The sequence below is a fragment of the Vespa mandarinia genome, chromosome 8 (genome assembly GCF_050613455.1).
Source record: "Vespa mandarinia isolate Hongniang chromosome 8, ASM5061345v1, whole genome shotgun sequence".
NCBI classification, from domain to species: domain Eukaryota; kingdom Metazoa; phylum Arthropoda; class Insecta; order Hymenoptera; family Vespidae; genus Vespa; species Vespa mandarinia.
The window spans coordinates 1,927,501-1,942,500 of NC_140817.1; the positions used below are offsets into that span (position 1 = coordinate 1,927,501).

Here is a 15,000-nt window from a genome sequence, read left to right on the forward strand (position 1 = left end):
ACGTGCTAATCGTGAAAGATCGAAGATCGAAATATATTTTTTCTTTTTCTTCTCTCCGAAGAATAAGAAAATTTCTTTTCTTTTTCTTTTTTTCTTTTTTTCTTTTTTTTTTTTTTCGTTTTTTTTCCCCCTTTTAAGAAATATAATAATAAATCTATTAACGATAAATAGGACGTCGTTGTATATATGTAAGTATCACGTGGACTCTTTTTCCTTCTTTTTCGACGAGTCACGTTTTGTTTTTTTTTGTTTTTTTTTTTTTTTTTTTTTTTTAATATACACGAACATTCGTACATATTAAAATTCTAACGTTTCCCGGCAAACAGGACTAATTGTGGAGTAACAATGGTGACAAAAAGAAAAAGAAAGAAAACAAAAAAAAAAATTGATCTAAAAGAAAAGAAAAAAAAAAAGAAAGAAAAAAATGAATAAAAAGATTGCGTAAAAAATTTGTTGAAATAAATATTTTCTAATCAATTCAAATATATATATATATATATATATACCGTTTTACAATTCCTATTCCGAGGACCTTTTAATTACTCGCTCGTCTTATAAAGAAAAATATAAGGTAAAAAATAAAGAAAGAAAAAAAAAAGAAAAAAAAAATGAGAGAAAGAAAATCCAAACTAATAATAACAGCAGTGCCAATAATTTTTTTCGTCTACAATTTAAATTCACCAATCAAGTTTAAGATACGAAAAATTCGTTCCCGTTTGATTTCCCATCGTTATAATATTCGTACCTAATTTATTTCTTCTTTTGGCACTGATCTATATATCTAACGATCCAAAAATCTCGATTCGAAGCAAAAGTTATGGTTACGAAAATCAAAGAGATATGTCTTTCGTTAATTTAAATCAAAGAAATACGATTGTAAATTATAAAAGGCTGCTTGCCGAGATTACGTCGAAAAAATTCGTTGCCTCGTTTACGAATTATTTAATATCAGAATTTCTCAGAATTCTACACAACTATTGGCACAAATTTTATCAAGCTTTATTTGCGATAGTTATTCCGTTAGATTCTGAATATTAATTATCGCAAAAAAAAAAGAAAACTCGTCTATCTGATTTTTCGATCGATTAATTTAATCAATTAATTAATCAACGAGGACGACGACGATCAGAGGATCCTTCGTGCTGACTCATAATATCGTTCGTGCGCTTAAGTAAATTATATTATATCATTATATTAAGAAAGAACGAAAGCACACGGAAGAATCCATTGGATCAATGATTCATCGATCGATCAAATCGAGATCATCGAGATCTATCCGTTTCATTTATTTATTTATTTATTTATTTATTTTTCTTTTTTCTTTTTCGAATCAAATTAAGCGAATGAATTCATTCGTTCTTGAGCACATTTCCTTTCTTTCTTTCTTTCTTTTATTTATTTATTTATTTATTTATATTATTAATATTAATATTAATATTATTATTATTTCCCTATCTTATCTCATGTTCATATAAAGAAAAAAAGAACAAAAGATAACGAGCGATAAAGATCGATAAGACTTTCGTGGAAGAATGATTTTCGTTGGTTCAATCGAGACGAACATTCGTCTACGATTTCGTCACAGCTGCTTTTAATTAATTATCGAGCGTGTTACTGACGAACGTATCACCGCCTCTCAATTTCCGCTTCTTGATTCGACGCTTCCGTCACTGGGGGCAAAGGACTCTCCATTGATATTTGCCTGAAGGATAATTATCACATATTGATTGAATACCGTCGATGGACTTCGTATACGAGCTATCCGAGCTTCCTCGACATTATATTCTTTTTTTCTATTTTTTCTTTTTTTTACTCTGTTCCCTTTTACATCGAAATTAATTAATTTTCATTCGTATCGACAATTTTTTCTTCTTCTTTTTTCCTCTTTTTTTTTTTTCTTTTCTTTTTTCATTCAACACAGCCCTTAAAAATAAACGACGCATAAAATCGAAAGAACGTAAATATTACAAAGACATTTTTAAAATCTTCGAATATACGATCGCACGAGTTTGTACATTTTTCTGTTTTTTTTTCTTTTCTTTTTTTCTTTTTTTCTTTTTTTTGATCAACGTAAACATTTCGAAAAATTATTCATAAATTTTCACCTGTTATTAGCCTGCCAATCGTACGAATCCGGTGCCGAATTACTTCTACCTGATCTCTGAAATCTCTCGGTTTTGATGTTTCTCGGTGTAACTGAACGTTGGACCAAGGATTCCGTAGTCCTTTCTAAAGGTAGAGAAGGCTCCGTCACTGGGTCACCGTCGTTGCCTAAAGTTTTACTAATTTTCTTCGGTAGAAAAGGATTCTGTAAAAAGAAAAATGAAAGAAAAGAAAGAAACCATTATTTCCTTTTACTTTCATTTATTATAAATTTTTACTTTCTTCTCTCTCTCTTTCTTTCTCCCTTTTTCCTTTCTTTATCTTCTTCTTATACTTTCAGCTTTCAACTTTTTCAAGGAACTTACGTAAAACGAGGACGCATTTGTTCAGCTACATATATCAACTGTTCTATCTCTTTTCCTCGTTGCACGTTAGCTACGAATAAATCCGACCCCTTTAAATCCTTCCTCATGTGCGTTTTCCCTCTCTCTCTCTCTCTCTCTCTCTTTCTCTCTCTTTCTCTTCCTATATCTCTTTCACTGCTCTATTTCCCTTTCTCTCGCGTTCTCTTTCTCTCTTACAAGTGCCGTACATACTAACAGTGAATACTTTATGCGAGAATTTTGCATAGTCTTGACATCCATGTAAAGTCGGATACGTCAGCGTTCCCGTTTTGTGTTTAATCAGAAAGATCAGAGAGGACTAAGAGTGAATAATTGCTGTTTTAGATATAGTTCATTTTACGTATAGTAAACTCGAATAGTAATAGGAAAAATGTTTAACAAACTAATACACAACGAAATGAATTGAGTTATTATCGAAGAAAAAGATTTCTGTTTCGATTTAATTTATTTAAATATTTTTTTTTTTTTTGTTATTTACGCCTGGAGTCAGGCAACACTTCATACACCGTCGATAACGTAGTAAACGTACTAACGTATTATACATTACATTATTGCCTATCGTAGGAGCACAAAAAAGTTTCTCACTGATAGATGGCACTCGCAAGTCATTATTATCAACAGCGTTTGAAGTGTTGCCTATGTTCAGGCACGATAATTACGAAACGATAATTAAAAATCCTAACGAATAGGTCATTAACATTCTTGACGATTAAAAAAACTGACGTCATCGGGATGATCATTTTCACTTGAAAAAAAAAAAATAACTGATAAACTCTGTAATTCCCAAAAGAGAAAAATAAGAGAGGGACAGAGAAAGTGAACGATAAAGAGTGAAAGAGAGAATATCTTTGAATAAGAACGAAAAGATCAAGGTAGTTTACATAATTGAAATTCAATGCAATTCTTCTTTATCCGTGAAATATCAGAAATAAAGGCCAAGAATAAAGGTCGAGAGAAGTGACTTTTCATATTAAACCAATTAAGTTCCTTGAAAAAAGGGTAGAAAAAAAAGACAAAAAAAAAAAAAAAGAGAAAGAAAAAAGAAAAAAGAAAAAAGAAAAATAAAAAAACACGTGTACAAAAAAATTCATTCTTTGATATTGCTAACGGATGTAGAAAGGAGCACGACATCCTTCCTTTTGGTTCTTGAAAAATAATGATTCAATGTCCCCATTTTTATTTATTTTACGTATACGCGTCTCCGTGTATGTGTCCCTGTTTAAAGATATAATAAAAAAAAATTCATAGACTTGTAAACATGTGAAAGAATGAAAGGTAAGATGGATGATCTATTTATATAGGATCTTTCGAGCGACCTCGATAAAGCAAAACGGTTATGGTAACCTTATTGTCTTATCATATCCGTTTTAATAAATGTATAGCACTATGGACGATCGTACGATAGTGAAACCGGATTACATATCCGCACATATTGCGGTTACGATATACCGCATCCCTGAACGCGCAATCGAATTTCAAAGCTAGAGTAGATACGAACGAGATCGAGGAATGAAAGAGGAAGAGAAGGAAGAGGATGAGGGAAAGAGTGTGTGTTGTGGGAAGAGCACAAAGAGAGATGGGGGGGTAGAGGACGAACGGACGGGATGAAACTCGACGATAAGAGAAAACGAGAAAATATACGAATGGTTATATCAACGAGGGATAAAAGTATAAAAAAAAAAAAAAGAAAAAAACTAAAGCATAGAGAAATTTCTTTGAAATAAGATAGCTCAGATGAGTTTTCGCTCGTGATAATACGCGAATTGGGAATAATCGATTATAAATCGAATTTTGTATTTTAATTCAAAATTTGTCTGATGTTTCGATATATATATATATATATATATCAAGCACATATATATGTGTGTTTTATTGTTTATAAATGACGATCATGCCGTTAAAGCTGCCTATAAGAAATATATTATCTATATTATCTAAGTACTATGAGTTATGAACGATGAAATCAAATTAACGAATAGATTGAAAATCATTGAATTTATGAGTCATATATATATATATATGTATATATATATTTTTTTTTCATTTTTCTTTTTTTTTTTCTTTCTTTCAAGCGTAACACTGTCTTACTTGAAAACTATGCTGCTTGAGCATTTTCTTAATGAGAATCAATGTGTCCAGTTTGGGTACTTTGGTTACGACTCTTTCTACTTCCTCGTCGGTAACCGTAACCGGAAGTCGACAATTGTCCGCTTCGCTCGGCAATGGATCTTTTCCAGTATCGGTTAACCAATCGTGTTCCTTTAATCTTTGCAATGATATTCTCTCGGTTGGCTCCTTCGTCAGCATCCTTACAATGAGATCCTTTAGATCCTTCGAGAGGATCGGATTCTCTGGAAATTTTAAAGGTTCCGAACGTATGGCAGCATGAACGCCTATTATACTTCCCGCACCGTCCCAGGGTACTCTTCCGGTAACCAAGGAATAAAGTGTCACGCCCATTGACCAAACGTCGCATGGCTGTAAATAAATAAACAAATAAATAAACAAATAAATAATGTAATTAAAGTAAATAATCATTCAATTATATATTCATATATATATATATATATACTTGATCTAAATCAGAGAAAAAGAGAGAGAGAAAGAGTGTAACAGATTTTTAACGATTAAGCTACGGTGGTTTAATTATCAAGTCAAGAATTATCAAGAAAAAAGAAGAAAAAAGAAGAAAAAAAAAAAAAAGAAAAAGAAAAAAAAGGAGACTGCGGTCATTCACTGTTACTGGTAATCTTCGACGTGCGGTTAACATTTTGATGGATCGTCCGAGAGAAAATTATACGGTGTCGAATGGCTTAAAGCGACACTTCAAGAATGTGAATAGATCATTTTCTATTGCTCCGAGCTAACTCGATCGTAAGCATATCGAATGAACAACTTAACGAACTGGAATGAATTACTTTTGTCGTTAAAGAAGGAAGAGAGAGAGAGAGAGAGAGAGAGAGAGAGAGAGAGAGAGAGAGAAGTGAAAAAAAAAATAAATAAATAAACAACAAAGAAAATGGAAAGAACATTGCGATATTTCGCAAGAGAAAAAGGAAGGAAAGAAAAACAAAAAAAAAAAGAAAAAATAAATAAATAAATACTTCCTTTAATATTTATCTTTTAATTAAATATTTCATAACCTCATAATATACATATAATACGGATATTATTCTATCTCAGTATTTCTCTCTATTTCTGTGTTTTTGTTATCACTTCAGGCGAGACGCATTATCTTCACACAATTTATCAACGTGCCTTTTCATTAGATCCTAACGCTTTATATACGCTACGGTTATATCTCGAGTTGGCAAATTCTCGTAAATCGCATTCATGATTTCGCGAATACGACAAGTTGGAATTCGCGAGAACAACCGTAGATAATTATTTCGATGGAAGTACGTGAAAACGATATATACCGGTATCCACTAACTACAAAATCTCTTAGGATGGATATCCAAGTCGAGGACTACTATTCTTATCGCGTTTAGAAGTAATTAAGTCTCTCTTAATTGTCTTTCTTCTCTGTGTACGCGATCTCGTTAATTGTCTTTCGCCAATTATCCTGAAATAGAAACGCACGATACCGAGAAACTTAGAACGAAAAATTGAACCAATTTATTAATTGTATCTGATTAACCAATTATAAAAGGAGATAAACAAAGAAACAGAAACAGAGACATAGCAAGATAGATAAAGAGAGAGAGAGGGAGAGAGAGAGAGAGAGAGAGAGAGAGAGAGAGAGAGAGAGAGATAGAAGGGTAATTAGAAAAAAAAAAAAAAAAGCGATCACCTCCTTCGCGAGACTTTTTTTTTTTTTTTCTTTATAATTTGGCTCTTAATTAGACTGGATAATTCTGAAATTGAAGAATTAAGATCATCCTTGAAATATGTTTTGAAAATTTCTAATCGATTTTTAAAAAGATCGAATGATTTAAGAAAGACTCGAATTCTTGTCAGAGAACGAGAGAGATAGAGAGAGAGATAGAGAGAGAGAGAGAGAGAGAAAATAGTAATAAACGTCGATTAATCGTTTAATTTCAATTTCGTCGTTATAAACATTATTAAACGTCGACCTTCGAAAATGACCTTATCCCATTCGATACCGATCGAGTAATCTCGATTAAGCAAACTACGTTACAACTACCGTTCGCTCGAGGAATACGATTACGAAGCTTCTCGGCCAAGGGTTATTTACATTCTGTAATTACGCCTGGTATCACGATTTTAATATCGACCAATGAAAATCGATAAAAGCCCTTTTCCTGAATAACATCGATAATGAATATATCAAGGAGATCAACACTCAAGATAATACGAGTACGATTAACCTACGTTCTATTTGTTTTCTCTTCCCCTCTCTCTCTCTCTCTCTCTCTCTTTCTCTTTCTTTCCGCTCTCTGTATGTCTCTTTATTTAATTTTATGATGAAAGAAAATCAATTAGTTAATAAATACTTAATTAAATTCATTTTATTGTCGGAACGATATCTTTATATCGTTTTATTCGTTCAATGCATAACGATTGAGTTATCCTCGAAACTTCTGCTTTTTTTTTTTTCTTTTATTTTCTTTTTTTTTTTAATCCTAACCAGACAAAAAACTATCCATCGTCGAATAAAAAAAAAAAAAGCTGGGATTTTCTCTTTAGATCTTTCCCATCGTCTACGTTCGATCGATGAACTCTTATCCTACTAGTCCGATAACCGTACACGTTGGCACGTGACCCGTTGGCCAGGAAACTTTCACGATGAGTTACTAGCACGGCTAAGGATAACGAGACAGATAGAAACGTGTCCGTTCTATCACGTTCTCGTTCGTTGAATTAAAGGAAAAAACAAAACAAAAAAAAAAAAAAAAAAAAAAAAAAGAAAAAAAAATTTAAAAAAGAAAGAACGATCGATTTTTCTATCCTCAACAATTTTCACGAACTATCCAAAATCCCTTTGATATTCATTCGCACGTATCATGTACCTCGGATGTATTCGAATTTTTTTTTTACGAATGAAAAAAAAGAGAGAAAAAAAAAGAGAGAGAGAAGAAGAAGAAGAAGAAGAAGAGGAAGAAGAGGAAGAAAAACGATCGATTTTTTTTTCCCCCCTCGACAATTTTTCCAATTACTAAAATTCCTTTGAGATCAATCCGCTACGTATTATGAGCTACTTCGGAGAAAAGATACATTTAGAAAAAAGAAAAAAAAGAAAAAGAAAAAAAGAAAAAAAAAAAAAAAAAAAAAAAGAAACAAGAAGAAGGATAGGTATTTCGTAAAATCGCACGAGCGAAAGGGACGAAAAAATTCATCCCTCTTTTTTCCTTTTCCTATCTCCTAAAGAAAATCTTTTCGTTCGACGTATAAACAAGATCGAATACGAAATAGAAATTCCAAGGGTTATATCGAATGTTTCGAGAGAGCGCCGTCATCCGTTATCCATTTTATTGACATACCAAAAGAAAAAGAAAGAAAGAAAGGAAGAAGAAAAAAAAAAAAAGAAAAAAGAAAAAAGAAAAAAAAAGAAAGGAAAAAAAAACAGAGAGACTCGAAAAAGAATAAGAGTTCGATGCTCGAAAGGATCCATCGCTTTCGTTCGTTTTATCGTACTTAACGTTTACGCGTAACTTTCAGTGTCGTTTACGTAAATAGTAAAATAAAATGTTTAGAATCAATTGAAAGAATTTTTTTGGTCGTTCGATGATCCATGATTTTTTTTTCTTTTTTAATAACAGAATTGGAAATGCATTTACAAACGCATTATTATACTGATTATTATACCCGAGGCTTCAAAGAATATGTACTATCTTCTTTTTTTCTTTCTTTTTTTTTCTTTTTTTTTTTTTTTTTTTTTTTTGGGAGCTCAAAATTGTTCATTCCGTATTAAATGAAGGTCGTTCAAAATGTCCCGACATCATATCCCATGTGCGCAAATTGAAATTATTACGAGATGTGCGCAACTAAGGATATAAATAAATAAATAAATAAATAAATAATTAATTAATTAATTAATTAATTAATTTTAAGTACTTACCGTTCCGGAATAATGAGCATCGGGCGTGGTTGTTTCCGGTGCTGCGAAAGCCGGTGTACCGGCTGGTCCAGATAACAATTCTCCGGATGTCCTTAATTCCGCGCTAACACCCAAATCGGCGATCTTTATGCGTCCATCGCTATCCACCAGAAGGTTGCTCGGTTTAATATCGCGATGTACTATTCGTTGATAATGTACTGTGAAAAAGATTAGGAGAAAGAAAGAAAGAGAGAGAGAGAGAGAGAGAAAACGAGAGAGAGAGTGAGAGAGAGAGAGAAAAGAAACAGAAAGAAAGAATTACAATCGAAATCACAGTATTAATTTTCTTATTTTCTTAATAAACGAAATGCATAAGATTTTTTTCTTTACGATAACATTGATAACAAATATAGAATGACTCATTTCTACGATAATCCAATGAGAGATAATTCGTAAGTCCTTCTTAGATCATTATTTTGATCTATTATTAAAAATCAATTAAACACTTTCGAGATATATTTCGTGAACGATATTAATATTTTTCAATATCAATATTATCGTTTTTAGTTAAGAGTCAAACTATATATATATATATATATATGTGTGTATATAAAGAAAAGAAATGGTTATATGAAGCAGATGATTGATATCTTCTTTTCTTTTCTTTTTTCTTTTTCTTCTTCTTCTTTTCTAATTACCTCACTCGTTCAACGGAACGTACGTATGTTCGAACGGTTCAATTAATAAGATACGATTGATAGGATAAGATGCGGGCGAGAAAAAGAGAAAAAAAAAAACCAGAAAAAAAAAGAAAACAGAAAAGACGTGAGAAAAGACGAGAAAAAAAGAAGAAAGAAAGAAAGAAAGAAAGAAAGAAAGAGAGAGAAAGAGAGAAAAGAACTCACGATATTCGACACCCATAACGACGTCCCGAAAATTCTTCCTGGCTGTATCCTCATCGAGCGGCTTGTCTGTTGGTATCTGTAGAACTTCTCCCTTCTGTACCAACTCGAATACCAAGTAAAGATTATCCTCATCCGGGTCGTCGAGTACTTCGACCAACTTGACGACGTTCGGATGATCCAGTTTCTTCAATAGAGCTATCTCTCTGTATACCTTAGCCAAAGGATCCGCGGTACCCTTTCTACCGGGTGCCATTCTACCGAAAATACCAGCCTTCTTCATCAGTTTCCTTTTGCTTAATATCTTCATCGCATAGTGGGTATCGTCTTCCTCGTTGTAAGCTAACTTTACGATACCGTATGAACCCTATCGTACGAATAACGAGAAAACTTTATTAAGAGATTAATTATAGTTTCTTCAATAAATATCTACACGCTTATATCTATTCACATATATATATATATATGTGTGTGTGTGTGTGTGTATGTATTTATATATATTTTTTCACGGGTATATATATATATATATATATATATGTGTATGTATATAATCGTTTTAATCGGTAATGTAAATAAGTACCTAATAAAATTTAAAGTAGGACTATTATAGTTTGAAATGTGAAAAGTTCGAGATTAAAACTTGCTCGTTATATACATATATAGAATTAATAATATCATTTAATAGTTTTGAGAGATAAGAAAGAAGTTACATTTCGATTAAGCAAAACGAATAGGATAAAAGCGTGGGAGAGATTGACTCGAAAAAGAATGAATGAAGGGGAAGGGGTTAAACTTTTCTATAGGACGTGGCGTGCATAAAAGGGGAGTCCAACCGTAAAATGATTCGTATTCGTTAAGTCGAAATCGTTATTTCGTGAAGATATGTTCTTTGAGAGAGAAATATGATAGAGAGAGAGAGAGAGAGAGAGAGAGAGAGGGAGAGAGAGGGAGAGAACGAATAATTCGAACGAAATATTATTTCTAATTAAATTGAGAAAATAAATATATAAATAAATAAATAAGTAAGTAAATATATAAATAAATAAATAAATAAATAAATAAGTAAATAAATAAATAAATAAATAAATAAATAAATAAATAAAGAAATATTTATCTTCATATAATCGCGATATCAAAGATTAAAATTTCGAAGATTAGGAAATACGTAAATTGAAAGCAATTTAAAACTAACGTCCCAATTAGCTTTTATTATTTCATCGTTGAATCGACGTGACGTTCTCGTAATTAATTTGCCGTCGTTACCGGTTGCGACGACGGTAACGAGCTCGATCTCTCGAACTACCAACGCGGCCAATTTGACTTTGACTTTAATTATACCGGGCAGAGATTCTTCTTGCCGGCGCCTCGGGCTAAACGCCAACCGATATCATCATTCTCTTTCGCACTTTTAAATTTTATTAATTTTCTTTTTACTGCTCGATGAATTTCTAAAGGGAAAGAAAAAAAGAAAAAAAAAAAAGAAAAAAGAAAGAAAGAGAAAAAGAAAAAGAAAAAGAAACTCATACGAATCGCATTGCTACTACTTATTCATTTTATACTTTTATATTTACTTATTCATTTATTTATATACTTTCTCATACGTATCTTGATAAATAGATAACTTATCGTCAATATTAGTTTTTTTTTCTTTTTTTTTTCTAAATCTAAATCAACTATTAATTTCTTTCATTCTATCTGATCTATATGATCGAATCATTAAATATCGATTAGACAATAGAAATTGAGAACAGCTAGTTTATCAAATATCCCTTATTCACTATCCTTTTATTTCGTTATTAATCGATTCTCGAACGTATCAAATGGATTATCCTAATCGATTTCCAATAACAACACGAACCATCGATGCAACGACATTGACATGGAAAATACGAAAGACATTTTCTAATCCTTTTTATTTCGATAATCTATGAAGCGTAATATAGGCCAACGAAGGAGTGTTAGTAGAGAAGTGTTAGAGTAAAGTGCGAGCGGTTGCCAAAATTTCTTAAGTGATTTTAAAAATCGATTATCAGACTTTTCGAAACTTTTCAGGCCAATTTCCTTTTTTGGATTATTAAAAAAAAACTTTCGGAGTGTCGATTTGAGAAAAAACAAAAAAAAAGAAAAGATCAGTCAAACAATTTCATTCATTCATTCGTTCATTCATTCATTCATTCATTCATTCATTCTTTCATTCATAAATTCTACTACTTTCATTCATTGATACATCTTACTTCTTTCATTAATCAATTCTATTTCATTCATTCATTCATTCATTCATTCATTCATTCTTTGATTCATAAATTCTACTACTTTCATTCATTCATACATCTTACTTCTTTCATTAATCAATTCTATTTCATTCATTCATTCATTCATTCATTCTTACGTTTTAACTTTCGAGATTAATTTTTTGTTTTTTTTTTTAAATAATACTATACAATTTGAGACCGAGATAGTAATCAGATAAGATTAAAAATAAATAAAAAAAAAAAAAAAAAAAAAAAAAATTCATTGAAGTTATAGTAATAGGAAAAATCCGGAAAGTGTAGGCTGAACAGGAAGAATCAAATGGAGCCCTCTATAATTTTATACTTTGCTATAAGATGGCTACGTCGATCTGCACGTAAAGCTTCGACGTAGATATACGAAAAAGGTGTTCTTAAGTGTTCCCTCGAGGCGAGCCAAGGTTTGAACGAAAGAAACGTGTCTTATCGACCATCTCCCTTTCACTCTCACTGTTACTCTCGTTCTTATTTTTTCTTTCTTTTTCCGTATACACACACACACATACACACACACATATGTATATATATATATATATATATATATATATACAAACAAACATGTGCGTAAACACATAAGTAAGTATAAAGGAACAGTTTCCTCCTCGAAGTTTCGGCCATTTTAAGATTATCAAGATCGTCGTTCATACGACAATCGAGAAGGTTAAAGGTCATCGTAGATTTTATCAAAACTCGTCGACTATAATTTCGTCGGATCACCTTTGAAAAGTGTTTTCTTCTTTCTTTTTATTATTATTATTATTATTATTATTATTATTATTATTATTATTATTATTATTTCCGATAGAAAACCCATTGAAGCGAGAGAAATTTCTATTCTTTATAAATTTTTTCGAAATTTTATTTATATAATATAAAATACGTCGAACGTGTTTTATTTATATCATTTATTAACTTACAACATTATATATAACACGCGATACGACGATAGATTATCCTGGATAAAAATGAAAAAGGATATCGAAATGTTACGTTTTTCATGATTTTCTTTCGAATATACACACACGCATATATATATATAAAACTAATGATTATAAATATTGCTAGTCTTTATTAAAAATATTCGGCTATTTTTATTCTCCTCCAGCCATGTCTAAGTTTATACGAAGAAAAGGAGAAAGAAGAAGAAGGGTTAAAAAAGCAGGCATCAAAGTTGCCAAGATTCTCATTTCATAAAAAGGAACCCAACTGTGCGATCTCTACAAATCTTCAGTAACAGTGGGAAAGAGAATGAATTGGATTGGAGCTTCTTTTAAACGCGTTTTCCTCTTTATTTCTTTTTGTTTTTTTTTTCTTCTTTTTCTTCCCCCTTATTTTTTTTATCATTATCATTTTTTTTTTTTTTTTTTTGCATTTGCATGCTCGAACATCGATCGTTTTAACTAAGTACTCACTTTGTATAATCGTACTCGATAAAAAAAAAAAAAATAGCAAAAGAAAAAAGAAAAAAAAAAACAAGGAAAGGAAAGAAAAGAAAACAGAAAAAAAAAGGAGAATGAGAGAAGAAGAAAACAAAGTCGAAAAAGAAAAGAAAAGAAAAGAAAAGAAAAAAGGAAATTCTTACGAAAGACAATAATAATTCTATCATTATTGTACTTTATTCCAAAGGAAGATTAAGATCATAGATCATCTTACCTGTCCGATATTGTCCAACAATCTGTACTGGTTCAACTGTAATCCACCTTGAGTGTTATCGATGGAAACTCTCCTACTCTCCCTGAGAGGTCTCCTCCGATTCCTCGGCGATCCCTGGGGACTACCGTAAGGAGAATAAGGACAATAAGGATATATAGGTCTGACCGAGACAGGAGCAACGTCTGGGAGTACACGATGAAGAGTAGTAGTAGTGGCAGTAGTAGTAGTAGTAGTAGTAGTAGTAGTAGTAGCAGCAGTAGTAGTAGTAGTAGCAGTAGTAGTAATAGTAGTACTACCACAACCACCACCATAACTTAGCTCGCCAATGGAAGAGGACAATTTTCTAAATGACGATGGTGCAGCTAAAGCGGTAACTTCAGATACGTTCCTTGAAACGACGACTCGTTCGATATTATTAGCATCATTTCCCTTATCGTCGTCGATCGATCTTCGTACGATTCTCGTACACGTTGACTCGACGACATTCGTCGTACTCGATCTATACTCAGATAATTTAAAAATCGGCTCCCTCGATTCCTCTTTCCTTTTCTCCTCGTCATCTCTTCTAGCTCCTTCTTCTCCTCCTCCTCCTTCTCCTTCTCCTCCTCCTCCTCCTCCTCCTGCTCCTGCTCTTCCTGTTATCTGCAACGAGATCCTTCGATCTTGCGAACAAACATCTATGTCCTCCAATCTCTCGTCCACTTGGTCCTCCGATTGCGTTGATATAAAACGATAAACTTTGGCCGACCTTGAAAAAATATCCGTCATATTTGACTCCCGATTCTCGATCTCGATCGATTTCATTCTACTCCTTTCTCTTCTATCGTATCTTCCCTCATTTTCCATCCCACTTTTATTCTCATCCTTCGAGGATTCGCATCTTGATTCCTCACGAACCCTTTCAAAAGTTTTCCTATCGTTGTTCGATTCCCTTTCGCGATTTTCACTTTTTATTGTCGTATTAGATTTAACATCTTCATCCCTTTTTGTAACCAATACCGCAATGGCCTCTTTTAAACTCGTCGAATCGTAAGGATCGCAAACAATTGTACGTCCTGTCGTTTCCATCGTACGACAATTATCCGATTCGAAGGATTTATCGCACGAACTAGTAGCTGTAGTTGTAATAGTAGTAGTAGTAGTAGTAGTAGTAGTGATAGTAATGGTAGAAGTCTCGTTTGTTGAAGGAATCGACGGATTTCGAGATTGCTGGTCTACAAAAGAAGAATACCCCTTTTTTGTTTTATTTTTACTTCTTTCTTTCTTTCTCTCTCTCTCTCTCTCTCTCTCTCTCTCTCTCTCTCTCTCTCTCTCTCTCTCATTCTATCATTCTCTCATTCTCTAATTTTCTCTCCTTTTTCTCTTCTCCGTTATTCCATTTTATTTTCTTTTGGTTATACAGGTATAACGTTGCTTTTAATTTCTACGATAAAAATTCTAAGTGATCTGTTCTATTTTCTTTTTTTTCCTTTTTTTTTCCCTTTTTTTTCTTTTTTTTTTTTCCAGAGAGAAAAATTATTTCGAAAGTTCGGCTCGTATGAAATTTTACTTTTTCTTTCTTCATTTTTTTTTTCCTTTTTTTCTTTTTTCTTTTTTCTTTTTTTTCTTTTTTCATTTCAATAGCCGAGCTATGGTTTAAAATATTTTCA

At 32.0% G+C, this 15,000-nt stretch overlaps 1 protein-coding gene across 9 annotated transcripts in view; it reads right to left on the reverse strand.

The window, feature by feature from the left end:
- Positions 1 to 234: 234 nt before the first annotated feature.
- LOC118451228 (uncharacterized) overlaps positions 235 to 15,000 on the reverse strand; it is a 69,424-nt gene continuing 54,658 nt past the window's right edge. For 8 of the 9 annotated variants that reach the window (XM_035887569.2, XM_085658980.1, XM_085658981.1 and 5 more), the window contains 6 exons: positions 13,352 to 14,565; positions 9,414 to 9,777; positions 8,530 to 8,726; positions 4,596 to 4,985; positions 2,106 to 2,308; positions 235 to 1,702 (listed from right to left, as the gene is read on the reverse strand). In XM_035887569.2, coding sequence (XP_035743462.2) covers positions 1,627 to 1,702; positions 2,106 to 2,308; positions 4,596 to 4,985; positions 8,530 to 8,726; positions 9,414 to 9,777; positions 13,352 to 14,565 — 2,444 coding nt within the window. In that variant the 3' untranslated portion in view covers positions 235 to 1,626. The remainder of the gene's footprint in view (positions 1,703 to 2,105; positions 2,309 to 4,595; positions 4,986 to 8,529; positions 8,727 to 9,413; positions 9,778 to 13,351; positions 14,566 to 15,000) is intronic. The other variant, XM_035887568.2, reaches the window with a different exon arrangement.